Genomic DNA, 24,201 nt, shown 5'->3' with positions numbered 1-24,201 from the left:
TTTAGGCTAACTAGAGGCTATAGATTTATTAAGTAACCTAAGCCTTACTTAATTAGGTCTATATCTTACCTAATTAAGATAGTCTATAGATATTAGTAGAAGTTTATTAAAATGCTAACGCGTAGTGTATTTATAGACTTAGGTAAATCTTAAGCTTAAATTTAGCCTATCTATAATACTAATAGCTTACTTATATATACCTTATATAGTGTAATTGCTTACGCATTTTCTTCTCTATACTTATATATACTAAGAAGCTATCTAGGATTAATAGTACCTTTCTTCTAGCTATTCTAGTATTAAAATCCTATAAAAACTTTACTATTAGCTTCCTAGTTATTTAGGCTTTTTTATTGCTATAATAGGTATAACAGAGGCCTTATATAAGGGGGTTACTCTTACTACTAAGTGCTTAAGGGTGTCTTAATTTACTAATAATAATAAGAGGAAGCTTATAGCTACTATTAGCGTTATAAGTAAGTCTAATTATAACCTACTTCTTATACTTTTTTATACTAAATTAGGGTTCTATTACTAATATCTACTCTAGTACCTAACGCTAGAAAAGCTCTATTTTATCTATATTATAAGTGTTATAGGCAGTGTACTTAGAATAGACGCTGCGTACCTCTATTATTACTAACTTTAAGCTTACTAATAGGTTAGCTAATATAGCTTTACTATATTATTTAATAAGCTTTATATTATAGCGCTTCTTAAAGCTATTAATAAAGTCCTTATAGAATAATAGTATTAGTTAATCTATATAGTATAGTAGCTTTACTTATAGCTTAATTACTGCCTACTTAAGTAACGTACTAGTAATAAGAATATACACAGCTTTAAGCCTTATATACTATTTAAATAAGGCGTTATTAAAGTTAGGCTATATAGTATAAGTCTTTTTTTTAAACTACTTATTCTTTACTCTTTATCTTATATTCTTAATATATGTAAAACAGCTTAACAGCACCTTACTAATTATTAATTATTAAATAATATAGCTAAACTAATATAAAGCCTAGTTAGCTATTATTAACTATTTAGCTCTAAGGTACTTTTTAGTATATTGCTAAATTACTAAGTATTACTTATTATTAAGGGTGTATTAATAGTAATAATTAAGCTTAGTATTAGGAGGCATAGGCTAATAAATTATTAGTAAATAGTTAGTAATTATATAGGATAAATGCTACCTTTTTAGCCTATAATTACGCTCTATGTAACAGCTTTAAAATAGGTAGTTAAGTAACAGCTAAAAGTAAATTTTAGCTACTAGAGGCTCTAGCTAGGTATCTAAACTCCTTTAGGACAGTAGCCTTATAATAATATTAGCTAATTATAATATTAACCAGCTGCTATTATTACGTACGCAAAAAAACGCCTAGGGCGCAATACTTAATTATTACAATACAGGAAATTGTTACACAGCAGGCATCGTTATGACGCAGAACCCACTGTATGTTGCTCTTGGCGTTCCCGAACGCTTGGAAACGAAAAGTAAGCACGTAGGTGGGTCGGACGCCTCATTCTGATCTTGCTGCCTATCTACTTCATGTCTCGTGACACGTAAACACACTATCATCTTCAGATACAGCCATTGTATTGTTTGCATCGGGCGTCCTTGTTAGATGTCCTCCAGCCTTTGTCCCAAACCAAGTGCGGAACCTGTCTCCTACTCTGTTCTTGATTGCCAGCATGTCGAGCAGCGGGCCAAATCACCCTCAATCTCTGGTCGAGAGAACGCCTCTCCTACCTGGCCCTTCTCCGGCGTCCCCATTGCCCGACGCCATCAAAAACGAGCCTATCTCCCTCAAGCGGTGGGTCCTGCTGTGGGTGTGCATAACCATCGTTGCCATGGATTTCGGCGACGCTCTCGCCTACCCCCCCGGCATCGCAATCTACGAATCCGTCATCTGCAACGAACTTCACAACACAGATCCATCACCTCCTAGCAATGCGACAACATCACCATGCAAATCACCCGCAGTACAGGGGCAACTAGCGCTCTTCATCGGAATAAAAGACACTATTCACCAGCTTCCTGGAATCGTCCTCGCCCTGCCTTATGGGCTTGCGGCTGATCGTATCGGTCGAAGGCCCATCGTGCTCCTCTGTCTTGTCGGGCTTTTGTTGGAAGAAGTGGTCAATCGCCTGGTTTGCTGGTGGGCGCCTTTCGTTCCTTTGCGAGCTGTCTGGGCCACTCCGTTGTTCCAGGTGCTGGGCGGTGGCTCGCAGATTGCAACTTCGATGGCGTATGCCATGATCACGGATGTTTTTGATCCTGAAGAGCGGTATGCTGTATTTGTCGTTCAGTTTCAGGACAGGACTAATTACTGCACCAGATCCTCTATCTTCTTCGTCATGGCTGCTGTTATTTTGCTTGGCGAGATACTTGCTACGCCTGTAAGCGCTGTGCTGATGTGGAAATATAGTCCCTGGGTGCCTTCCTTACTTGGTCTTGGGATTCAGTTCGTCGGCTTCTGCGCGGCTTGTGTCTTGCCTGAGACATTGTCGCAACAGCCAAAGTCACTTCAGGATGATCAAGTCAGCGTTGAAACATCTCAGCCACCCTCAACTGCCCATGGCAAGACAGACAGCTGGCTTGAGAAACTCGGGAACGAGTGGTCCAGGATCAAGAGTCGAATGCCACTCAACACCAACGTCGTGCTCATCATATCCTCATTCTTCTTCGCCAGCATCGGCAAACAGGCACTCCAGCTCGTTGTGCAGTATGCTTCAGTCCGCTTCAATTGGAGTATATCCAGCGCCAGCTTCTTCGTAACTTTGAAAGGAATAGTCACACTCATCACCTTGCTCATCGTACTACCACGCCTCTCCATCATCCTAAGCCATCGCATGCCCGCCTTCAAAAAAGACCGCTACATCGTTCAAGGGAGTGCATGGTCGCTGACCGTGGGCGCGGCAATCATGGCACTCGCTACCAGCCCAGTCGTATTTGGATTCGGCATCAGCTTCCTCGCTTGCGGCTGGGGTTTCTATTCTGCGCTTCGCAGTCTGGCTATGGCGCTGGTTGAGCCAGATCATGGGGGTGTCATGAGTACGTTTATTGCGCTGGTGCAGAGTGCTGGGATGATGGTCTCGGGCCCGCTTCTTGCAACTGCGTTTGCACTCGGGTTGTCGTTTGGTGGGGCGTGGAGGGGACTGCCGTATGTGGTTGCAGCGGGGTTTTTCCTCGTTGCTGGGTGTTTGGTTTGCTGTGTTGGGAGGGGAGGAGAGGGGGTTGGATTGGAGGACGTGGAAGAGGAGGAGCGATGATTGATTTGTAGATGACGGTGTTTCGATGGTTATGTATCGGGTGCAACTTGCAAAGTACGCCTTGTATCACGGGGGTGAATATTGAGTGTTCAGAGGTACTACACTCGACTCTGGCAGCCTTATGATGTCTCATACCTCCAAGTTTGCGGACTTGGGCGGTCCGACACTGAGACGTCGGTCCTCGGCTTTTCTTGTGTCGCATTCTATGAGTTTCTTTTCGTCGTCTGTATATAGATTCGAAGATGTGGTGGTTTACGCCAACAAGTCAAAAAACGAAGCCAAGACATGTATTTAAGGCATTCAGCGTGCTATCCCCAGATTGGCAGGTACCATCACAATGCCAATGCAAAGTTACGAGATCTTCGCCTCAACTCTTCCCCCTCTCAAGCTTGTCTTGAGGGTGACAAATTCACTCACTGTCCTACAGAATCCCCCATAACACTACGCAGAACCGCAGAACAGACAATGGTTCCATCCAAGATGCGTATGCTGTGCTATACCACCCCCCTGTTGGGCCTGGTAGTCTCCGCAACGTTCACCCTCCCACAAGGCTCCGGGCCTTACCACTCCAGCTTGACTATTTACGAACTAACCGATACCTCCCGTCTCGACCCCTTCAATGCCACACACCTGCGCCGACTCATGATATCGCGCTTCGACCCCATCCTAGCAGAACAATGCTCGCTCATCACAACCCCATACTTCTCGCCCGCAACCGCAGCAGAGGAGAACCAAATCCTGGCAGAATACGACTACCCCCCCATCTTCGATGACTTCAATCTCGAGGTCTGCAAAGTAGACGAGCAGCAGCGGGACTGCAATCCGCACCCTAACACCACATTCCCATCGCACTGTTCAGTCCCGGACTCAACACAACACGCCTCTTCTACTCATCACTCGCGCAGGAAATCGCATCACACGGCTTCGTAGTAATCACAATCGACCACCCGTACGATGTCGACGTAGTCGAGTTCCCCGACGGGACCGTCATCTACGGCGGGCGCGTCGACAAACCAACCGCGAATTCCAGCGCGTCGGTCGAACACGCGCTGGAAGTGCGCGCGCGTGACGTATCCTTTGTGCTGGACACGCTGGGCAGCAAGCTCGGCGACGACGTGGTCATGTTTGGGCATAGTTTCGGCGGCGCGGCCGTGGCCACGAGCATGTTGCGGGATCGCCGCATAAGCGCGGGTGTCAATCTCGATGGGATTATGTTCGGGCCTGTTCTGCAGCTGGGGCTTGGGAATGCGTCACTTCCGTGGCCATTTGTGCTGTGGGGGAGCGATGGGCATGATTCGTCGACTGATGAGTCTTGGGGGTTGTTTTGGTCGGCGCTGGGTTCTTCTATGTCGGCGGGGTATAGGAAGGAGTTTACCATCACGGATAGTGCGCATGGGAGTTATTGGGATCTCAATGTCTTGGTGGATGTGGCGGGCATCCGGGAGGAGTTGAGCGAGACGGCGCAGTGGCTTATCGGTCCTTTGCCTGGAAGTCGTGTGTGGGAAACGTTGGGGCGGTATCTCTCGAGCTACTTTTTGTTTGCGCTGGGAAAGGTGCCAGAAGATGGTATACTCAAGGGTCCGAGCGATGAGTTCCCGGAGGTTTCTATACTTCGGGGATGAGGAGGAAGGTTACGCGATTTCAACTCAGGGGAACTCGAGAAGAAGAATGTGATTTCACAAGTTGTGTCAAAAATATATACATTCCCTCATGGACGCAAAATCCCAATTTCGTCAAATTCCATAATAGAGTAGCCCCAAGAGCACTGCATCTCAGCACGAGAAACCCAACCACCTCCAACCACCATCTAAGCCCCAATCTTGCCCTCCAAAAACTGCGGCGCCGGCCCCGCCGCCTCATCAGCGTACGAGAAATGCGCCGCAGTAATGGTCAAAGTGCCATAGCACACCAGATCGCCCACATCGCAGTAGACTTTGACGTTATCGGCTGGGTACCCCGGGATGCCGCCGTTGTTCTGCGCGTTCTGCGTGTATCCGAAGAGCACGACGCCCTTGACTTGGTCTTGCACTGTGGCGCTGAGCTTCTGGATTGCGCCGGCGATTACGGCGGTTCCCTGGCTAGGATGTGTCAGTCTGGTGGCGGGGGAGGAGGGAAATGGGTGGATGGAAAGAGTTGGAGCGCGGAAACGATGATGAGATTCGAGAGAGGCTGAAAGACGTACCTGTATCCGCCCGCTACGATCGGCGTGTTGGGGCACTTTGTGTTGGCCTCGATGAACAACCGCGCTGCCTCGTTCATCGAAGCTTGAGTGGTGCCACCTGGTAGTGTGTTCTCAACCAGACCAGCGGCGTACGGCCCGCCGACGCCCTGGACCCAGACGCTGCTCGTGCCATATTTCTGCTTCAAGGCGAGGGCAACCTCGGGACCTGTCGAAATCCCCTACCGCGGATGTTAGCCAATATGAATCACACACCCGTGAAAACGGATGGTTCTCAACTTACCATGTTTCCTGGCTCGGTGCTAGCACGGGCGAAGATGAAGATCGCCTTCGGGCAGCTGGAACTGCTCCCTTGCTCGAGCTCGTTGCTGGTGCCAGAACCAAACTGTCGGGCTTCCACACCGTTTGCTTCCGGCACAGCGATGGGGGAGGCTGAAACCAGCGTGGCGAGGACGGATAGTGCGAAGAGCTTCATCTTGAACAGGGGTTGTTGGAACGAAAGTTAATATTTGAAAAGGCGCTGAAGAGTGAGCGAAGTGATCTAGTTGAGCTGATCAAAGTGAAAGTATCGAGCCAATTCGTAGGAGACGACCATCCCATATAAGTACCCCTCCAGCACTTCCCACACCATCGACCTTGCCCTCACTGCGGAATGCTCGACTATCCACCCACCCACCTCCGACATAAGCCCTAGCCTGTCATCGGCTGTCAAAATAAAGTTTCGGCCTCGGGTGAGCCATCTCCTTTCGGAACCAATCCAACCGGCCAATGTAGGCGTCCAGTGCCGGTACTTCCGTATCTGGAAACACGTCTCCGGAAGCAGTGTGAAGACCCAATGCCATGCAAGGAATACGAGCGTTCGGCCATTGCCCTAGCGTACCGCCGAATACCGTTCATGGTTGAGGCTGCGGGATAACGGGATACAGGGGCAAGTAGCGTGTGTAGCGAGGTAATTCGATCGGGACTACGGGCAGGGTTGAACCTTATTCTTCTCATGCATCGAGCTTGGAATGGTCGTCTTGGTATGCGCTGTCTAGGCGTCACCCATTTGTCAAGAAACTTCGAGTTTCTTATGTCTACACTGCACCACCTGTTATTGTCAGCACACTGTGCTCTTTACGATATGCGTATTCCATCGCTGTAGAGCCTCAGACGGTGAGTTGGGTTGTTAGACATATGTCAGGGGTCACTGGGCTCCGCCGCTAGTGCCTCGTCAATGGTTAAGTACCCGGTAGTAGTGAGGCAATCATGTAGATCACTTCACACATCCCAATACAGCCGACTGGCAGCGATAGTAGTCTCAAGTGACGTATTTGGGGTCTTTGTGGTGGGGTGAGAAGGTATAACACCTCGGTACGTATCTAACTGGGTGCTCGTTGTGGCAAGGATGTGCATGCAATAAGTGCGGCAAGAGATGGTGGTAGGGCAATATAGAGCTCATCAATAGTATGATACTAAATGGTCTTTCAGGGTTCGTATACCTGGCCGCCTCGGTATGTGCCATGGTTCGAACAGTCTGACTGGCTATTCTCGAAAGACATCGTTGAGGATGTTGGGCTGAGTGGAGGGATACTTCAGCGTCAGTTCTTTAGTCACGATTCCCTACGTTACATTCCACACTTCTCCGTACAGGTACTGTCTACACGAAGATAATGATGCCATCCAGCTCCAACATCGACTCCACAGGGCACACACGTAACGAAACTGTGGATCGAGATTAATAGTCGTACTCGTCTGAAAACATGTCCAACTATTGAGTCGTAGCCGGGACTCGGCATTGTATGTACGTCAGTGTGAACAAGTAGGAAAGGCGAGTCAGATGGAATTCAAGTGTGGAGATAGCTAGGGACATGATCACACAGGAGGTTGCACCTACAGCTAGAAACCTCATGCATTTCTTCTTCTCGTCGCATATATCGAGTGCCATTGTTATTTCAGAAGGATGGAACCGCAGTCGACTGTGTTCTAAGAGGGCCAAAGTATCGTTGTCGGTTGTACTACCATAACATCCATACACAGAGTTTCATGAACTCTTCCTCGATGAACGGTGCCTCTGCAGATTCTGGGTTCAACTCAGCCCTCAGACCTTCTGCCATCTCCTTATAAGTATGACTTTCTCCAAGTCTTCCCCTTTCTTCTTGTAGAACGGCAAGCTTGAAGTAAGCTCGGGCAAGCTGACCTTTGCCTTCGGGTATGGAGCCAGCAGTATTCGTCAACTGATCTAGAAGCTCACTATCACACGAAAATATCAGCAAGGGACGGGTACCATAGTTGTAAGGTCAACCTCTTACATAGCGGATGCTGTGTTACCATGCATGTGCAACAGAGAAGCCACGTCGTACAATGAATCGCACGTCTTCAAACGGTTTCCCAACAACGTCTGCCGAAAGACCAGAGCCTTCGACGCAAGACGAAGAGCCTCGTCGAGTCTACCTTGCTGGATTCGTATACGTGAGAGGAGGACCATATCCCCTGAGAATCGCGGATTGCCAGTCTTGATGAATGTTTCGTCTGTGAAGTCTTTGAGCGATGGGCATCGCTTGAGCATTTCCTCTGCTTCCTCAGGCCTCTTCATCTTCAAAAGCAGACTCGACATATTGCTGTAAGAGTTTCCGATCCTATCACTGTTCGTGCTAAGTCGAATACCAATGGCCTCCTTGTGTGCGGAATAAGCTTTGTCAAGTTCGTCCATCTCGGTATACGCGAGAGCTATGTTGTTGAGACTTGACGCAATCATGCCGTCTGTTGGTCCTAGTAGTTGCTTACGGATTGCAAACGCCTCCTCAAACGGCCGCAGGGCTCCTTTTGCGTTGTTCATGTCCAGGTCCAAGAGCCCAGAAAGGTCAATAGCACTGGCATAAGATAGAGTGCTTTTCTCTTCGAAGGTCTCCAGGGCTGCGATAATCAGGGTCTTAGCGATATCATAACATTCCCGTTCGTAGAGGTACCTTAGTAGATTAGCGTGATGAACGATGCAGTCAAGAATTTTCTCATGCCTACCAACTGCACCGCAGGAGCAATTCGCCGTAACTCTGAGGAGAGGTAAGGCCTATTTTGTGTTTCTCTCGTTGGGCGACCAAATGGTTGACATGTGGAAGACACTTTTCGCAATTTGCCCACGATTGAAACTGATGACCGACGTCCTCGCTCCACGTATCGGGAAATGCCCAACTCAAGATGCAAACAACAATGTGAAATATGTTCTTACGAATCTCTGGAGACTGATTACGAAGAATGGCAGCTTGTATGAGACGATGAATCGACAAAACTGCGTCTTCCGCATTCTTGTCCACGAGACCGGTCCGTAAAAGGACCTCTTCCGCATCTCCCAAACTAGATGGATCAGTCAGTAAAACCAAATAATGTCGGAGAAACTGCTCTAACTTACTCCATTTCATCGTGAAGAAATCCATATGCAGGATCATCAAGAGATACCGAGCCCTGGGATAGGATCGTTTCATCAACGCCATCCGGTTGAAAATACGGTAGCATGTTGAACAGTGTTTGAGTATCTCCCTCGAGCCTGCTCATAGACATCTCCCATACCGTGCTCAATGTATGCTCGTAACCAGTTATGCTAGTCTGACGAGCGTCGATTTTGGAAGCGTTGCGCTCGTATAACGGCAGGAAGTCACGAAGAGCCAGCTTGCGCTGCACTATGAAGCCCCCGATCTGAGTCAGAGCCAAAGGCAGGCCTCCGAGGGCTTTGGTGATCTCGACTGATTTCTCGCGGTTCAACAGCGAGGTATGATCAAGGCCCAGGAGGTTGAGCAACAGATCGGATCCATCAGTAGCATCGAAAGGTTGTACATGGAAACCCTTCGTAGCCGGACTGTGAACAGCGTTCGCATCTCGTGTGGTTATGAGTACCGATCCTTCCCCATTGGTGGGCCAAGCGTGTCGTAGTACTTCAAGATTATCCGCGTTGTTGAAGATGAGTATCCAGGGATCAGCTAGTTCATGATAAGTAACGTTATTCGTGTCTCCCGAGTGCTGTCTCGTTGGGGTCACAGTTCGAGTTGTAGTAAGAATGGTACGAGTGGCACTTACAGGCTTCAGTGAGCCAGCTCTTCACTTTCAGCATGCAACCTTGCGTGTCCTGCAACTCCTGCTCAGTGTGGGACAAACCGAGCAACTTCGCAATCTCGCGGAAGCTTTGTCCCATGTTAATGACATTATCAGCTGCGACCCAAAGGATGATACTGAATGATTCCCGATGACGTTTGGCATACTGCAAAGCGATCTGAGTTTTTCCAACGCCTCCCATGCCGTAGAGTGCGAATGTTTTGAGCTGATGAGACTTCTGCTTGGGCGATAGCGACTCTTCAACAGCGTCCAGAGCGTCTTCCCGACCCCAGAACCTAGGACTGAGCGTAGAAGGGATATAGTGATATCGCTTTTGCTCATGCTCCTGAAGTTTTGTCTCCTTGAGTTTTTCCATTAGTCCTAGAACCTCGTCGTACTTTCCCCGGTCACGCTCCATGCGAGCAAAGTCCGCTTCGCTCTCCACCGTCGCAGAGAGCCGTCGGACGCGTCGAAGCGTGCGAGCGAAGTCGTCACGAAAGTCTTCCCAAGCGCCACGTCGTAGTAGCACGGATGGGTGTGATCGGAAAAAGTGAATACAACGTGCGTAGAAGCATATGACTTCGGTATAAACGTCGACTAAAGCAGCTTCAAGCCCTCGTTCCATTTCGAAACTGGTTTCGTAAGTTCTTAGTCTTGGCAACGTAAGGCTTAGCTCTTCGAGCATATCGATGACATCCTTGAGAGTGTCACCTGCAGCAGACGCCAAAGTCAACATCAAGCGTATACTGCCCCATACAAAGGCTGTGAGTTTGGCATCAGCCCCAAAACAAACTGCAATTACAGCCGAAAAGTCATCCACAAATTTTAGCGTCGGCCCAAGTCGCTGTAATGAGCCAATGGCAACTCGATCTCGGGGAAGCCTATTTTCAATCGTCTTGGTGTGATTCAGGAGATCAGTGAGCGACGCGATTTCCGTGACAGACTGGTAATCATCATTTTGGTCAAGCTCTTTTCGGTATCGCTGCAGTGCACGATGCCACAAAGGGCTTGTCAAAGGTTCCTCGCTGTCCTATGATTAGCACTGAGCGCTTACGTGGCGCCTCGAGCGGTTCATACTTGCTGGTCTTAGCGCTCATGGCGAAGCTTGACGTGAAATAACCAAAACAATGACAGGAAGAAGAAACAAGGCAGACTTTTGTTCGGCATGAGGAGGATGCGGTTCAATTGTCTGCGCCCCCTTGGCGCGTATCAAGTTCGTCATGCAGCGTGTTGTTGTCAGTGCGGGAGAACGATTACTGGCGGGTGACCCCACCCTCGCTTAGCACCCGCAGCGGCACGCGAATAGGTAGGTAGCGGGAAGCGCGGGACAAGATGCTACGCATCCGCTGGTATCAAAGCATGCAGCCTCTGTGGCCTGCAATTAGATTGTAAACTTGGGTCGCTTTTCTGTTGATCTAAGGCCTCATCGCCACCCTCCGGGTCGGACCAGGCTGAGGGATCGCAGGTATAAGATAAGACAGCCGATAATTTACAAAGTAAAGCAACACCCCCAGAACTGACGCTGAAGATGGACGAACCAAAAGAAAAGAAACAACAAAACGACGTTAGTGTAACTGTAAGGCGCACATCTACTCTTGGCAGCTTATGGAAAATGCACCATCTCCGGAAAAATGCCTCGACAGGTGAGCCATGCAATAGATCTAACCATCTGTGCTAACGCTTTCTTTAGCTTCAAAGCTCAAAGTTCCAAACGATTTCGTCATCACTCTAACCGCTCTACTCGGCGATACTTCTGAAAGCTGTCAATATGATGCGCGTTGGTACGATTGCTGGGTCCGTTACCAGATGGAATTGCAGCCCCGAGAGCTCTACTCTGTCCTTCAAGAACCTGCAGCAAACATAACCGACATCCCAATGTTAACCTTTACCACCGTATGGAAAGAAGTATGGGCTCAGGCTTCAATGATCGACTCCAGCATCGACAGCATTGTAACTCATATGGTCAGTGAGAAGTTGATGTGGTTAGGAAACGAAGCCAACGCTTTAAGCAACGCGAGGAACCTTGTTTTCGCCATCATTGGGTGGCAAACAATGTTGTATAAGCCAGATATGGGGTCTTGTCGCCCAGATCAGCTGGTAATTGTTGACGAGACTGATGGACACCGTGGTTATGCCTACGCGGAATTGCGTCAAGACCAAGGTGCGTCGAGAAGAGCTTTGTACGAGTTTCTCATGGGATTTGGCGTACTGCTACCATGTTACAACATCGGTGCATTAGCCTCGGAAGATAATAAGCAAGCGTCGATAAAACCAAAAACTCTATCGCCAGACTCTTTCAACGTTCATCTTCTTACCGGTTTGGGTGGTATCCAGATCAGATGGACCGATAGTCTGGCATGTCACCTCGAGTTTGACGCCAACTCAAGTACGCTTTTCCTTTTCCGATTTCCCACATTTTGCGCAATCAACTTGCTCAGCCAGGACAAAGGCCACATTAAACCGACACTCCATTCTTGCGCAGCCCCATCTATGGCTGCGTTGTACTGGGCAACTCACGAAGACGTCAACGACTTGCTCCGAGAGACCTTACTTTCTTATCGCCTACTTTTCGGACAGAACAAAGCGTCTCGGCGTCTCTTTCGCTCATTGAGCCCGTTTGAAGACTTGCCTGGAGGATGCAATGACCGAAATCTAACGGAATTATGCAGTAGAAAACAGAACTGCTTCGTGGATTGGTTGCCAGAGTCTGAATTCTACGTCCTGAGTAAAGACTTTCCTATCTTGCGAAGTAAATTGGCGGTACTTGCGCACCACCTTTCCAACAAACGTCCAAGGACCTGGAGAGAACTTTGGAATGATAAAAGAGATTCAGCATCTTGGTTCACATTCTGGGCTGTCTTGATCATCGGAGGAATGGGCATTATCCTTGCCTTTATGCAAGTCATTCTCCAGATTGTGCAAATCAGTCTCCAAATGAAGACGCCTTGACTTCTGCTCAAACTTGTCGCTCAGCCCAACTTTGTACCACGCCTTCAGCCGTCGTCGGATACTCCTTCAGGATCACTTCCTCGTTATGAAGAAAGGTGTTTGCCTGGACAAACACCCATTTGGGCTCCTGTTTCGCCAGAACAATCTCCCGCCACACCAGGTATTGCGCGTGCACTCGTGAAAGGTCTTCGTAGTACTCACGGCATGACTGAACATCTGCAGTACAACGGTACGTGTGCAAGCGTAACAACATGCGACCAAGTGCGGGCTTGCCATGGGAGACGATCTTTGATCGATCGACACGTACAATGAGGTTCTTGCTCTGTGCATCATGGTCTACGGTGACGCAACCATCACTGTCAGTCAGAAGGCACTTCAAAATCGCGAAGTGAGCCTATCATTGTTACTAGGGTCCAGGAAGCAATGGTAAGGGTGGGCTTTACTCGACTATGGGCCTGACCCCATTTCTGGTATAGACGTTAGTACATTGGTGGGTATCGCTCCAAGATGTGTCAGATATCATACCCCATGCTCGGCGTTGAAATTGGCCAGTCCACGAAGTCCGTCTGTTCCGAGCTGCATGTATGTGTTGTACGTCACTATCGAATGTTAGCAAGTTGGTTTGTGAGATCATATTTACTTACGTTCCGCTGCCGTGATCTCTGAGAACTCATCATGCCCCAACAACTGAAGCAAATCAATATCATCCATTAGATAAGCACCCACAAGTTCCGCTCTACACTCGTCCACTGTGGTGGCAAGATCGCCAAATTGCCCCGTCCATGTCTGTCCTGGTCTGTACCAAGTAGTGATGGGTTTTCCAGATAACGGGTTTATTGGTGGGTTGTCAATGTCGAAATTGAACTTGCCCTGAGAATCTTCCACCATCATTCTTCCAGTGCCATGGCCGAGGAGTTCGTGGAGAACAACCCACCAGTAATAGGCGGGATACTTCGCTTTGTGGAAATCCTCGAGCTCGGTAGGGTCGACAAAGGGGCTTCGATACGCTTTGTTACCTTCGGCACTCATCCTATTCGCTATGATAACGTTTTTGAAGCCGCACTCGTCGCGGATGTCATTGTACTATATATCTGTTTAGCAGTTGACAAACCAGTAGACCCCATATACCCACGTTCGGCAGATTGATGCCTGGGAATATGATACTAGAGCAGTATGCGAGGGCTGTACCTTTGTTAATAGAGCCAACGTGCTATCAATCTTGACTCACAATGGATGCTTGTAAAATCAGGTGGTTCAAAAAGAGCCTTTTCGAACGGCCCCTTGCCATTGTTCTCCTCGCCTCCAGCCCAGGGGAGTCTCTTGATGAAGATACTCGAATTCTGAACCAGCTTCCCCAGCATGTTGGTCTCTTCAGGATCAGTTATTGCCACTAAGCCTTCAAACTCTGCGCGGCTACCGTACGGATCTCGGTATGGTTCTACAAACCCAAATATATTCTCGACGCGAGGGCTCTTGTCCGTGATCCAGGTGCGCTGTGAACTGCGATATGCACCCAGATCGCCTGTTATGAAGCTGTCGATGTACTCAGACAAGAAAAGGTCTTGTTTCTCATTGGCTGCATATTTCTTTGCTTGGGACAAAGACGAGCAGATCTTTGCCAGCTCTTCAAAATGGTCACCGCGCTTGACCTTTATAGTGGCGTCAAAGGCAGGTAACTCGAATACAACTGAATCGGCATCTTGTTCGACAGATGCTTGCAAGACCTCGAAGGTGTGTGCTTCACGGCTGGACACTTTTTGGATCCTAGTGTTCTCGGGAAAGATCGAGTTTTCCTCTAACAAGCGAGATACTGCTGCTATCTCACTCTCGGTAATTGAAGAATCTCCCGGGTAGTATGCGCTCTGAGTTTTGTCGCCTGGGTATCCCAACCCATACGGTGGTAAGGTCGTGATCGCATTAGAGATCTGGCCGTAAAGGTTTTCGAGCTTGGGAGACTTCGTTGATAGTTTCGCCAACGCAGCGGGAGAGACTGACGGCACAAACTTTTGATCACCGGAACCCTATGCGGAGTTTTAGATGACAGAGATTACAAGAACAGGATAAGACGAACGTAATAATTCCCTACGTTCGACATGAATGTTGCCGCATAGTCCAGGAATGCACTGCAATCTTCTTGACTGATGCATCCTTCCGTAACGAGTACATTCCAATCCCCTGAACAACTCCTGTAGAGCTCGAGGATAAACTCGAAGATGCCGATAGACTCCGGCGACACCTGGCGTAGAATTATCCTAGCTCCATACCATGCTGCCCTTGCATCCACCGAACAGTTAGCTCAGCCCCACTATCTAGTTCGTCTGGCGGGCACATACCGTGCCATATGATGGGCATAGTGCTTCTCTTTCAAAGAAAGGCTCTCAAAAGCCGTTGAAATGCCTAGACTGTGTATGGGTAGTTGGGCAACAGACATTTTGGGTGTTGGAGATGAGGTTGAAGAACGACGGAAATCGTTCGAGAGGCTGTGCAGCATTTTGCCGCTACCCGTCCCACGTGGGGTAATGCACTAACGAGAGTACATCGACTACCAACCATTAGCCTAGATCAAGTTCAGAAGCTGCGTTAATCTGGAACATGTGTATTTATTACTGGCATGGAGCAATTGTGCTTTTTTACATTATTATTCTTCACCTTTATGTTAATTTGTCTATTCTCAGACGTTCGCTATGGTTTCCCAGTCATTTTATTTATTTCTCACATAATCAGCTTCCCTCTAGCCATTCCCTAATCCAAGACCTGTCCGTGCACTTTACCGGATCAAGTTGGAGAGTCTCCCTAGACGACCATCTGCCATCCAGCCAGGTACATGCGGTGAACAAATCCCATCCATCTTCATCCAGCTCATCGCTCGTGCATATATCGAGGCGCGCATCTGACCAATAGTAGGTGAGAGCAAAGAATTGTACTTTTTCAGAAGACTCCGAGTGGGCTTTTTTACTTTGAAATTGAGAATGTGGAGTGCGCACCAAGATCTCTATCACAGCTCTCGTGCAGTTTGAGTTGGTGTGTTGTAGTGGCCGTAGGATCTTACTCGCAACACGATCGATGACGTAATGCGCGAAGAAGGCGCTTAGAGATCTTGCGTCGGTCGTATGCCACAGCAGAGGTTCTGTGCAGGTCTTGGAAGTATAACTCCCAGGTACATTTGTCTGTAGTGCAGGGGAACTACATGCCAGTTGACTTGAGTGCGCGATCATAGCGGTGGCTGGCTGAGAGGCGCAGTCACGTATGCGGTCACATATCCCTGCGATGCACCCGATGAGACGAAAGACTACTTCTTGATGGAATACAGCTGTAGTTTCGATATCATTAGGGCTCTGATACATAATCCGCATCGGCGCATCTGGCTGCATGATGAAACGCTGCGATAGCCTCTGGACGATGACATTTGCTTCATTCAAGACCGTCCGGCAGGTTGCGAGGATGTTGACCGGTAAGCCACGAGCTGAAAAGGTGAAAACCAACATAGATTGTTCGACTGAACCGAAGGGCAGACTGAAGTTATGTTGTTTAATCTGTCTTGGCAGGCGTTCATAAACCATGAGTCGGATGTCCTTCGGAAGATCGAGGAAGCGGAAAGACTGAGTGTTCATGTTAAATCCGAGAGGTGCAGGCGATGGTGTGTATCCGTGCAGTTTAAGAAATTTCAGAGACAAACCAAAGTCATGAACTGAGTGCTATAAGTATGACTTTGAGCTGCACTGCCACTTTGAGGCTGAGCACTCAAGTCGTTCAACAATAAAGGATCCACGACGCAACGTAGTGAACTTTTAGTTGATCCTGCAAGACTCAAGAATAGATCGAAAACGCTTATGGGATACAACCAAGATCTTCAGATCTGCTTAAACAGAACAGCTCTTACTAGGGCGCATCATACAAGCGTTGGCGATGTTTGAGATTGGATCTATGGTAACCAAAAGAACGTTTTGCTCTTCGCCGTGCACTTTCCCTGTGTCGGGTATTCCAATCCACGCCGAAGTATTGGTCAACTGGGGTTTTGCATTGAGTATCGACTACTCGTAGTTATCCTTGGTCCGCGGTTCTTGTAAACAGTGCCCTGGTTCCACAGCGAGCCCAATCAATGCATCTAACGAGCCAATCTACCACTGTCGGTATGTTGTACTCATTGGGATACCGAACGGGGGAGCACTTACAACTATGTTTTGTTGCCGCCTGAAAAGATGCCACCAATGGCTATCATCTCTTTCATGGACGTCCTCAAAGGCTTGTCCCGCATGTGGGTCCTTATAGAACTGTCCGGGTATTTTTTAGCGAGACTGAGCATGGATTGAACCAGGCAGACTAGGAACGATCTATCTCTTCAATCTAAAGGTACTAGCGGTTGGCAGTATATTACAGCGAGAAGCTTTTCACATCGGCCTTCAAGATGTCCTGACTGTGAACATTGGAAATCTGTTCAAGCTCGTCGAGTAGTCCCGGCGATACTATTACGAGCACGCAACGAGATGTGAAGACGCCAGAGGTGGGTACTTCCGGTCTTCCAGGCATGACGAGTAAGGCTTTTGTCGATGATCTGACTAGTGTACACAAAAGAGGCTCGCCTTTTCCACCCTCTATCTTAGCAGAGAATATTGAGTGTAAAGACCCGAACACCTTTGAGAAATTGGTGAAGTGGGTAGATTATGTGTTTATACGACAGGTGGGCAATTCGGGATACGAGCATCCAACCCTTGGGTATTGAGAAAATTGAATATCAAGGCCTACGAGGCTGGTGATATCGCAAGTTAGATAAGCTACTCGGTCGGTTTCATGCTATATGCATACAATACCATCACATGTTTCTCGTAGTCCTTCATCTGCATGGCTGATCGAAAACCCTTTGTCCAATCTGACGCTCCTGATTAAGAAAGCTGACAAATAGTCAAAAAGGCAACAGTCTTGTGAACAATGGAGTTATCTGCAATTGCTTATGACAGATTTAAGATAAGGTGTTCTCTACAGATCTAGTCAAGCGGGATCAACTAGCTGCGCCGCACCCCCACAACTTTTCTCATCAAAAGGTTGACCTGCCCCGCCCAACAACTCTAGATCATGCAATAATAATATCTTTGAATAATTTATCGCATTAGCAGAGCCATGCTCTCCACCCGCGGCCGCAAATATGCGGATTTGAACCTGGCGGCGGGATACATGAAGAAACGGGGACCTCTTTATAATAAACTCGAGCACCCCGACGGTCTTGTATCATTGACAACTGCGGAGAATGTGTGTCTGCGATCTCTTTGCTTGTTAGCTTTCGAACGCACGTGCTTATACACTAAACAGTTCCTCATGCAGGAGCGAGCGCTCAACTTCGTAAAGACAGAGGTTAGCGTCGAGTCCACTTTATCTTGAAATCCTCCACTCAATCATCTTTGTAGTGTCTTCCAAAACTCGAGCTTAGTACGTTGACATATCACGATGGACCTTTCGGTTCCAGGCGCTTGAGGCACGCCATGGCCAACTTCATTAACGCTCGGTTCGCACCGTTCGTGCCGGTGACCAATGATGAGATAACCTTCGTCAGTGGCGTGACAGCACTAAACGAAATTCTGTCATTATGCACGACTGAAGAAAATGAGGGCTTCCTTCTCGGTATGCCGATCTACGGATCTTTTGCTCCAGACCTGCAAACCAAGTCCAAGTAAGGCCTTTTTGAAGAAGGAACTATTGTCTTCACTGACAAAGTGCAGTTGCAGATTAGTGTATACGTCGTTCGAAGATCAAGATCAATTTAGTGTGCAGGCAGTTGACCACTATGAGCGTGCTCTCCAAGATGCTGAACGCGAAGGGATCAAAGTGCGAGCGCTCGTTCTCACCAATCCTCACAATCCCCTTGGTAGAGACAAGTCAATTCTGCTAATCGTTGGGCGTCGCAACTAACTCCTACAGGTCAATGTTATCCTCAAGAAACGCTTGAAGCCATATTGCGGTTCTGCGGTAAGTACAATATACACCTCATCAGCGACGAGATCTACGCTCTATCGGTGTATTGTACAGGACCATCGCGTCCTGGGTTTACTTCTATACTTTCGATAGATATCAGAAATATCGTTGACAGCCATTTGGTCCACGTTCTTTACGGACTATCCAAGGCAAGCCTATTTGATTGATACATATACATTGTAGCCTATCTAATTGCTTAGGATTTCGCCGCCGCCGGTCTTAGATTGGGATGTCTGATTTCGAAGAGTGCACAGCTGACACAAGCTGTGCGATCTCTAGCGTAGGTCTTGATAACACTGTGACCTCTGATCTCGCTGATTTGTTCGCCAGCCGATTTCATTGCGCATCGCCGCTAACAGATGCCATTGCCACAACGGTCCTTGAGGATGAAGACTTTTGCACAGAGTTCCTTCAAGAAAGTCAGCGTGTCTTGGGCGACCATCGAGCAATTGCGGCGGAGGCACTTGACGATGCTAACATTCCATATGCTCGTAACTCGTGAGTACACCCGTGTCATGTAATCAAGCTAAGAACTCGCGACTTATATAGTGAGCTTGCAGAAACGCCGGATTCTTTCTCTGGATCGACTTATCAGCATGCCTGCAAGACCCGTCATGGCAGGCGGAGGAGGACCTAAAGATGAGACTCTACGATCATGGTGTGGAAATGTCAACTGGGCAGGCATATCACGACAGAATGCCTGGAAGCTTCCGTTTTATCTTCTCAGTCGACAGAGATACTCTGGTAGAAGGTCTTGCGAGGTGTGTTATAACATGATCACAGACCTAATTAATACTACACTAATAATGATAGAATTGTCTCCTTCTTCAAGACGCATAGCAACAATGTTAATGTTCTTGGATTATAGGGATTTACTTCACACGTCTTTTCGCATAAGTAGACTTCAATAGAATTTGCTGTAACGAATGTTTATTCCTCTAGAGAGTTATTGAGTTTGCATGTTGAATGCTCCTTCCTAACTACTGCTATGCCGGTAACACTTGACTTAATCCCTATCCCGTATCAAATGTTAAACCCAGACCCACGTGTTGGCTTAAGAAGCGCACGCGCCGCCCTTGCAGTGGTTGCACTTCTGGGCCTGTTGCCAGTAACCACCGTTGCACAGAATCTATGTTACGTAGATTAGCATACCGAACATTCGTGACTGGTACATCTCAACCGGTAGCGCTCGAAGCCAGAATGGCTGGAAAGAGCATGACATAGGAAATCCTTGGCGAACTTACTACCCAGTTATCGTCGCCACATCGTTTAACCTGATCGCAGCCGCTCTTGCAGGCTGATTGTGTTTTGTACGGACCAGCAGCGCAGGCCGCCATAGCGGTGCTGGCGAAGAAAAGGGTGGTAAGGATGCTGAAGAATTGCATGATAATGAACGTTCAGGCGTTGATTTGTGTAATTGTCAGATGAACTGATAAAGTGTATGCTTGAGATTTCGATTGTGTACTGAACAAAACAGAGGAATCAATGGCCTCTTTATACCTAGCCGGCAGGATCGGCAAGAGTATGTCGAGTGCTGTCATTCTACTATTCCACGTTGCCGTTGCAAGAAACCCCCCCTTACTCCCGATATCTTCCACCATTCAAAGCATCTCCCTTACTATGACTAGTCCATGTTTGTAGTAATCTTGCGAGAATTGTCAGTCAATTTTCGTATATAAGGCGTCCAAGGTGGTTGACGATCTAGTCTTGTAGCAAACGAAATCCGTAAAGCCTAGCACTAGCGTTGATTTGTTTCTTCTTTCGCTGTCCGTTGCAACATCATACTGCATTAGCGTACAGTTCAGACCGTGTTTTGGTGGGAACGTGTTTCAACTACTGTCGGATCTGTGCTCTAGTACTGAGATAAGCGTTGTATTTCTCTATTTCGAGTCAGTAAAGCGTTACGAAATTAGAAGAACTGGGTCGATGTTAGCTAAGTGGGCTGCCCCATCGACTAAAGTTTTTTGCTGGCATAAATAGCGGAGCTTTTTGCTTATTCAATCCACTACATGGACAACAAGATGCGCCTACGTTGGAGCAGCCTCTTTGTTGCCTATCGGGAACGTTGTATTACTTCTTTATTTTCTTGCGTCAAGTCTTCTGTATGTTCTTCGCGCTAGCACACCGTACATCTCCTGCTAATTGGATCATCGTTATGGGGCAGGTGAGGCTCCACACAGGTACTAAGTCCAAACAAAGGTATAAAACTGAGATTGTTCTATTGTTTTGGCGCAGATAAGGAACAATTCAGCATCTCAATTGAGCATTTATTGACTTCAGCTTACACTTTTTCCTGCTCAAGATAATGCATAAAACAGAAATTTTACGGTATGTGCACGAGCGTCAGGCCTTCTACGACTAATCTCTACTCGTGCTAAAGTCAGCGCGGCCCGCTCCTCGAGCCGTCTTGACCCGTCTATGACTAGTGATGATATATTTTGGACGGCCACAAGAACCGGGCAGCTTACGGCCAATGGGATTGTGTAGCGCTCGATCAAGAACACCAAAATTGAAACTCTATGTTCAAGTACATTCCGGCGCAGGGTACAACGCCGACCTACCGACGAAATGGACGGGAATGTCTAGAGCGCATTGAGTAATGCTCTACTGACACGGCGCCCACGGAGTTCTTGGCTACTTCTGATGTTCCCACAGAGGCTATTCCTGGGTTTATAGAAGATCCGGTGAAAGGCGCCATTGCCTGAGGCCGGCCTCACAAGATGGCCGCGAACCTTAGTCTCGATGGCTGGAACAGATATAATGAACATACATCAAACCTAGCCCCTGGCGCAGATCACCTGGAGATGCCAATGCCGCGACATGTACATTTGCTACGCGGTGCGCTGGAGGAGGCGTTCGTTTACTTGGATGGTGGTGACGACAAATTAGCGTTGTATTTGGAGGCACTGCACGGGGCTTCTTGCAGGGTCTGTTGGCATATAGGTTTGATTTCAATTCGGCGGTTATTTTGGTTGACAATTTATTATCTCTCACGATTCGGCTTTATTCGCGCCATGCCTTGACCACATTCGCACTATCACTATAGTGTAGAAACCGTTCTCTGCTAATCTTCCAAAGAACTGACGCTTACTGACGTGCAACCGGATGCCGGCAGGATCCGAGATTTAGCACATCCTCAGAAGACATGTTTGTGCTAGCTGAAGTTGATTTGGATAGCTCACACTTCCTATGGTACATATGTACGATTGATACCTTCTGGTCTCGTGCCTGTCTCTGCACAAAATTCCACTCGGGATTCCCTTGCTTGTGGTTCTTTGAACCAGCTGTCGACGTTCGGGTACTTTGGGAGTATGTCATTCCATTCACCAGCCTTTACAGCCGCTCCATTGAGCAAATGGAACGGGTCGACAGAAAGGTACTTCCGGCCAGCTAGTATCTTCTCGTACACGCCCAAGACCGCATCAGAGTCTTACTCCGCTTGCGCTACCCGCACTATGCCTGGCTCGCCTAAGCCTTCGTCCTATCGGAGCCTGGCCCATAGACCAATCGCCTACCCGCCCGCACGCTGTGCTATGAATATCACCAAGTCGAGTGCACCCACTTACCACTCTCATGCGCACGTACGTCTCCTGCGTATGAGATACTACGCACAAATGGGCTCTGAGGCAGATATCGTAGAGATCTGGAAACGATAGATAGAGATGACGATGGCCACTCGTGAAGTCACAATCGCAGCAATTCGAACACCAATTTCATCCGAACAGACAACTCAAAAGGGAACAACTACAACAATTGCAACTGCATAATCGAACTGTCCCTTCTCAAGCGCATCCAGCATCTTGAAGACATCCATGAAATCAACCAAATTTTGGGTCGCCGTGCATACCTTCACTCAGCTGGGCGACACGACTGTGAGATCCAAGATTTTTGGTCGCAGCAAGAAAATGTTGTGTTCAAGCCCGGAGAGTAGTGCGCCTGGGCCAAGCTTTCATCAATCAAGAAATTATATGTCAAGGGCACCAAGGGACTGATAATCGAACACACCGTCACCACTCCAGTCATCGATATCGCCGAGGATGGACAGACCGCAAAGGGTGTTTGGATATCTCCTGGCCACGAGACCTTCCCAACAGACGAGGGTGAATTCAAGACCCAGTGGAGTTGGGGACGCTATGCGGTTGAGTTCTGCAAGGAGAGCGGGCAATGGAAGATCTGGCATCTCCATGTTCTGACTACCTTTCGAATCACTTCAACCAGGACTGGTTCGATGTCGCAATGAATCGTCCCGAACATCTACCTGGGGAAGGAGAACCCATGGAAAGTATTGGCGCTGCCGACCGCGGAGTCAGCTTCAACGAGCCATACTATCCATCGCGCGCTCCAGCTTACCAGCCAGTTCCTCCTGACCCATACAACACCTGGGAGGACACTTTCAGCTGCATGGATCTCTATGAGTACCCTTCCATGGTCAACTACGACCCAACAAAGCCAGTTGGGGTCGAGGAAGCAAAAGACACGACATCGTCTTTTAGAAGTGGGCGTATGAAGGTTTGGGTCAGTTGAGTCAAACAGACTAGCCTAATCAAAGACATACAGATGTTACAAGTTGATGTAGAATATGTGTTCTTATTGAACAGACACGACGTAGACTTTTTGTTCCAAATCTAGATATATTTCTTGAGATTCGTTCTCCATTTAACTTAACGATTGTGTTACGCTTTAAGTTTTTCGGGCTCTTGATCGACGCTATAGTCGGCACTCCATGTCATCCAACAGGATATTCACAAGTTAGATGTAGTATGGTCTCGACAGCATATGCTTGTCAACAACAACGCGAAAGATTGATGGCTACGATTTGATCAAGCGACTAGCGCGACACAGTAATGGTCTATTGACGTTTCCTCGTAATCATAGTTGCTACTCTACTTAGATCGTGCATGAGATGTGTTAGATTCTCCGCGAGAGGCGGTATAGCGTGCACACGGTGGTTCAGTTGAAGCACGCTAATAACAGTTTCCATGACAGCCTTTGGATCATCCAGTGGCACCATTTCCACCACGCCTTCGTTAGTGGGTGGCATTTGTCGTTTGCTGATGACTGGAATCGCTCGGTTGAGAGCAACGAACTTCTGTGTCTCTGCTGATTCGATTCCGTCGAGGAAAAAGACGCCGTGCCCCTCAGCAATCGATGCCCTGTGATTCCGGCCAGGATGTGAGGTTAACATCTGCTTGCGATGAAGGCCTTTGTTGAGAAGACCGTAGGCCCAGAGGGTCAAACCAGCGTGGTAAAGGGAGATGGCGTAGAAGTCCTGTAGCGTGGCTGGAGCAAATGTCGTGGCTTCTCGTAAGACTTGACCTGCGTGCCAAAGTGCTTGACGAGAATCCCGGCTCTCGGCCCACTGCTTGAGAGATGGGTAGATGCGTCGTGCATCCTAATGCCCTTCCTATATATATTAGGATTAGGGATTTTGGTTTGAAATCCTTGTAGAATAGGTATATACACAATACATATTACTAGTACAAAATTTAAAAGTTAAAATATAAAAGTCTACTTTTAACTAGGTAAAATTTAAAAGTTAAGATGTAAAAGTCTACTTCTAACTTAGTAAAATTTAAAAGTTAAGATATAAAAGTCTACCTCTAACTTAGTAAAATTTAAAAGGTAAGATATAAAAGTCTACTTTAAACTAGGTAAAATTTAAAAGGTAAAATATAGAAGTCTCCTTCTAACCTAGTAAAATATATAAGTTAAAAGGTAAAAGTTAAGATATAAAAGTCTACTTCTAACCTAGTAAGATTTAGAAG

General features: G+C 47.7%; 11 protein-coding genes across 11 annotated transcripts; 5 read left to right on the top strand and 6 right to left on the bottom strand.

Moving 5' to 3' along the window:
• Positions 1-1,698: 1,698 nt before the first annotated feature.
• On the top strand, positions 1,699-3,279 carry P153DRAFT_302917 (MFS general substrate transporter; the record flags this gene model as incomplete). Its single annotated transcript, XM_033664478.1, has 2 exons — positions 1,699-2,294; positions 2,346-3,279. The coding sequence occupies 2 exons, from the start codon at positions 1,699-1,701 to the stop codon at positions 3,277-3,279; spliced, it is 1,530 nt and encodes a 509-aa protein (XP_033518505.1).
• Positions 3,280-3,759: 480 nt separating this feature from the next.
• P153DRAFT_379666 (uncharacterized protein) lies at positions 3,760-4,901 on the top strand (the record flags this gene model as incomplete). The annotated part of the gene is made up of 2 exons (XM_033669883.1): positions 3,760-4,065; positions 4,185-4,901. 2 exons carry the CDS (start codon positions 3,760-3,762, stop codon positions 4,899-4,901), a joined length of 1,023 nt encoding a protein of 340 aa, XP_033518504.1.
• A 38-nt stretch (positions 4,902-4,939) lies between these two features.
• P153DRAFT_371003 (carbohydrate esterase family 5 protein) lies at positions 4,940-6,215 on the bottom strand. Its single transcript, XM_033669157.1, has 3 exons — positions 5,742-6,215; positions 5,462-5,679; positions 4,940-5,357 (listed from the first exon to the last, which is right to left on the bottom strand). Exons 1-3 carry the CDS (start codon positions 5,931-5,933, stop codon positions 5,087-5,089), a joined length of 681 nt encoding a protein of 226 aa, XP_033518503.1. The 5' UTR covers positions 5,934-6,215; the 3' UTR covers positions 4,940-5,086.
• Positions 6,216-7,221: 1,006 nt separating this feature from the next.
• Positions 7,222-10,697, bottom strand: P153DRAFT_327011 (TPR-like protein). Its single transcript, XM_033665313.1, has 6 exons — positions 10,601-10,697; positions 9,509-10,548; positions 8,847-9,411; positions 8,459-8,791; positions 7,750-8,406; positions 7,222-7,690 (listed from the first exon to the last, which is right to left on the bottom strand). The coding sequence occupies exons 1-6, from the start codon at positions 10,618-10,620 to the stop codon at positions 7,456-7,458; spliced, it is 2,850 nt and encodes a 949-aa protein (XP_033518502.1). The 5' UTR covers positions 10,621-10,697; the 3' UTR covers positions 7,222-7,455.
• Positions 10,698-10,883: 186 nt separating this feature from the next.
• P153DRAFT_350835 (uncharacterized protein) lies at positions 10,884-12,472 on the top strand (the record flags this gene model as incomplete). The annotated part of the gene is made up of 1 exon (XM_033666307.1): positions 10,884-12,472. Exon 1 carries the CDS (start codon positions 11,330-11,332, stop codon positions 12,470-12,472), a length of 1,143 nt encoding a protein of 380 aa, XP_033518501.1. The 5' UTR covers positions 10,884-11,329.
• A 7-nt stretch (positions 12,473-12,479) lies between these two features.
• Positions 12,480-14,903, bottom strand: P153DRAFT_302744 (peptidase M49, dipeptidyl-peptidase III; the record flags this gene model as incomplete). The annotated part of the gene is made up of 8 exons (XM_033664469.1): positions 12,480-12,866; positions 12,916-12,939; positions 12,998-13,071; positions 13,117-13,555; positions 13,605-13,654; positions 13,701-14,493; positions 14,544-14,745; positions 14,806-14,903. 8 exons carry the CDS (start codon positions 14,901-14,903, stop codon positions 12,480-12,482), a joined length of 2,067 nt encoding a protein of 688 aa, XP_033518500.1.
• A 195-nt stretch (positions 14,904-15,098) lies between these two features.
• Positions 15,099-16,124, bottom strand: P153DRAFT_370998 (uncharacterized protein). Its single transcript, XM_033669156.1, has one exon. It carries the CDS (start codon positions 16,081-16,083, stop codon positions 15,193-15,195), a length of 891 nt encoding a protein of 296 aa, XP_033518499.1. The 5' UTR covers positions 16,084-16,124; the 3' UTR covers positions 15,099-15,192.
• A 1,433-nt stretch (positions 16,125-17,557) lies between these two features.
• Positions 17,558-19,339, top strand: P153DRAFT_327001 (aminotransferase, classes I and II family). Its single transcript, XM_033665312.1, has 9 exons — positions 17,558-17,716; positions 17,777-17,818; positions 17,872-18,134; positions 18,184-18,329; positions 18,383-18,585; positions 18,637-18,716; positions 18,767-18,934; positions 18,997-19,197; positions 19,250-19,339. Exons 1-9 carry the CDS (start codon positions 17,588-17,590, stop codon positions 19,302-19,304), a joined length of 1,287 nt encoding a protein of 428 aa, XP_033518498.1. The 5' UTR covers positions 17,558-17,587; the 3' UTR covers positions 19,305-19,339.
• Positions 19,340-19,426: 87 nt separating this feature from the next.
• Positions 19,427-19,866, bottom strand: P153DRAFT_350826 (uncharacterized protein). Its single transcript, XM_033666306.1, has 2 exons — positions 19,681-19,866; positions 19,427-19,565 (listed from the first exon to the last, which is right to left on the bottom strand). Exons 1-2 carry the CDS (start codon positions 19,819-19,821, stop codon positions 19,491-19,493), a joined length of 216 nt encoding a protein of 71 aa, XP_033518497.1. The 5' UTR covers positions 19,822-19,866; the 3' UTR covers positions 19,427-19,490.
• A 1,881-nt stretch (positions 19,867-21,747) lies between these two features.
• Positions 21,748-22,960, top strand: P153DRAFT_390654 (uncharacterized protein; the record flags this gene model as incomplete). Its single annotated transcript, XM_033670960.1, has 3 exons — positions 21,748-22,017; positions 22,398-22,536; positions 22,590-22,960. 3 exons carry the CDS (start codon positions 21,748-21,750, stop codon positions 22,958-22,960), a joined length of 780 nt encoding a protein of 259 aa, XP_033518496.1.
• Positions 22,961-23,285: 325 nt separating this feature from the next.
• Positions 23,286-23,827, bottom strand: P153DRAFT_390653 (uncharacterized protein; the record flags this gene model as incomplete). Its single annotated transcript, XM_033670959.1, has 2 exons — positions 23,286-23,705; positions 23,753-23,827. 2 exons carry the CDS (start codon positions 23,825-23,827, stop codon positions 23,286-23,288), a joined length of 495 nt encoding a protein of 164 aa, XP_033518495.1.
• Positions 23,828-24,201: the final 374 nt, after the last annotated feature.

The sequence above is a fragment of the Dothidotthia symphoricarpi genome, assembly GCF_010015815.1.
Source record: "Dothidotthia symphoricarpi CBS 119687 unplaced genomic scaffold P153scaffold_24, whole genome shotgun sequence".
NCBI classification, from domain to species: domain Eukaryota; kingdom Fungi; phylum Ascomycota; class Dothideomycetes; order Pleosporales; family Dothidotthiaceae; genus Dothidotthia; species Dothidotthia symphoricarpi.
This window is presented reverse-complemented; position numbering and strand designations above follow the sequence as displayed.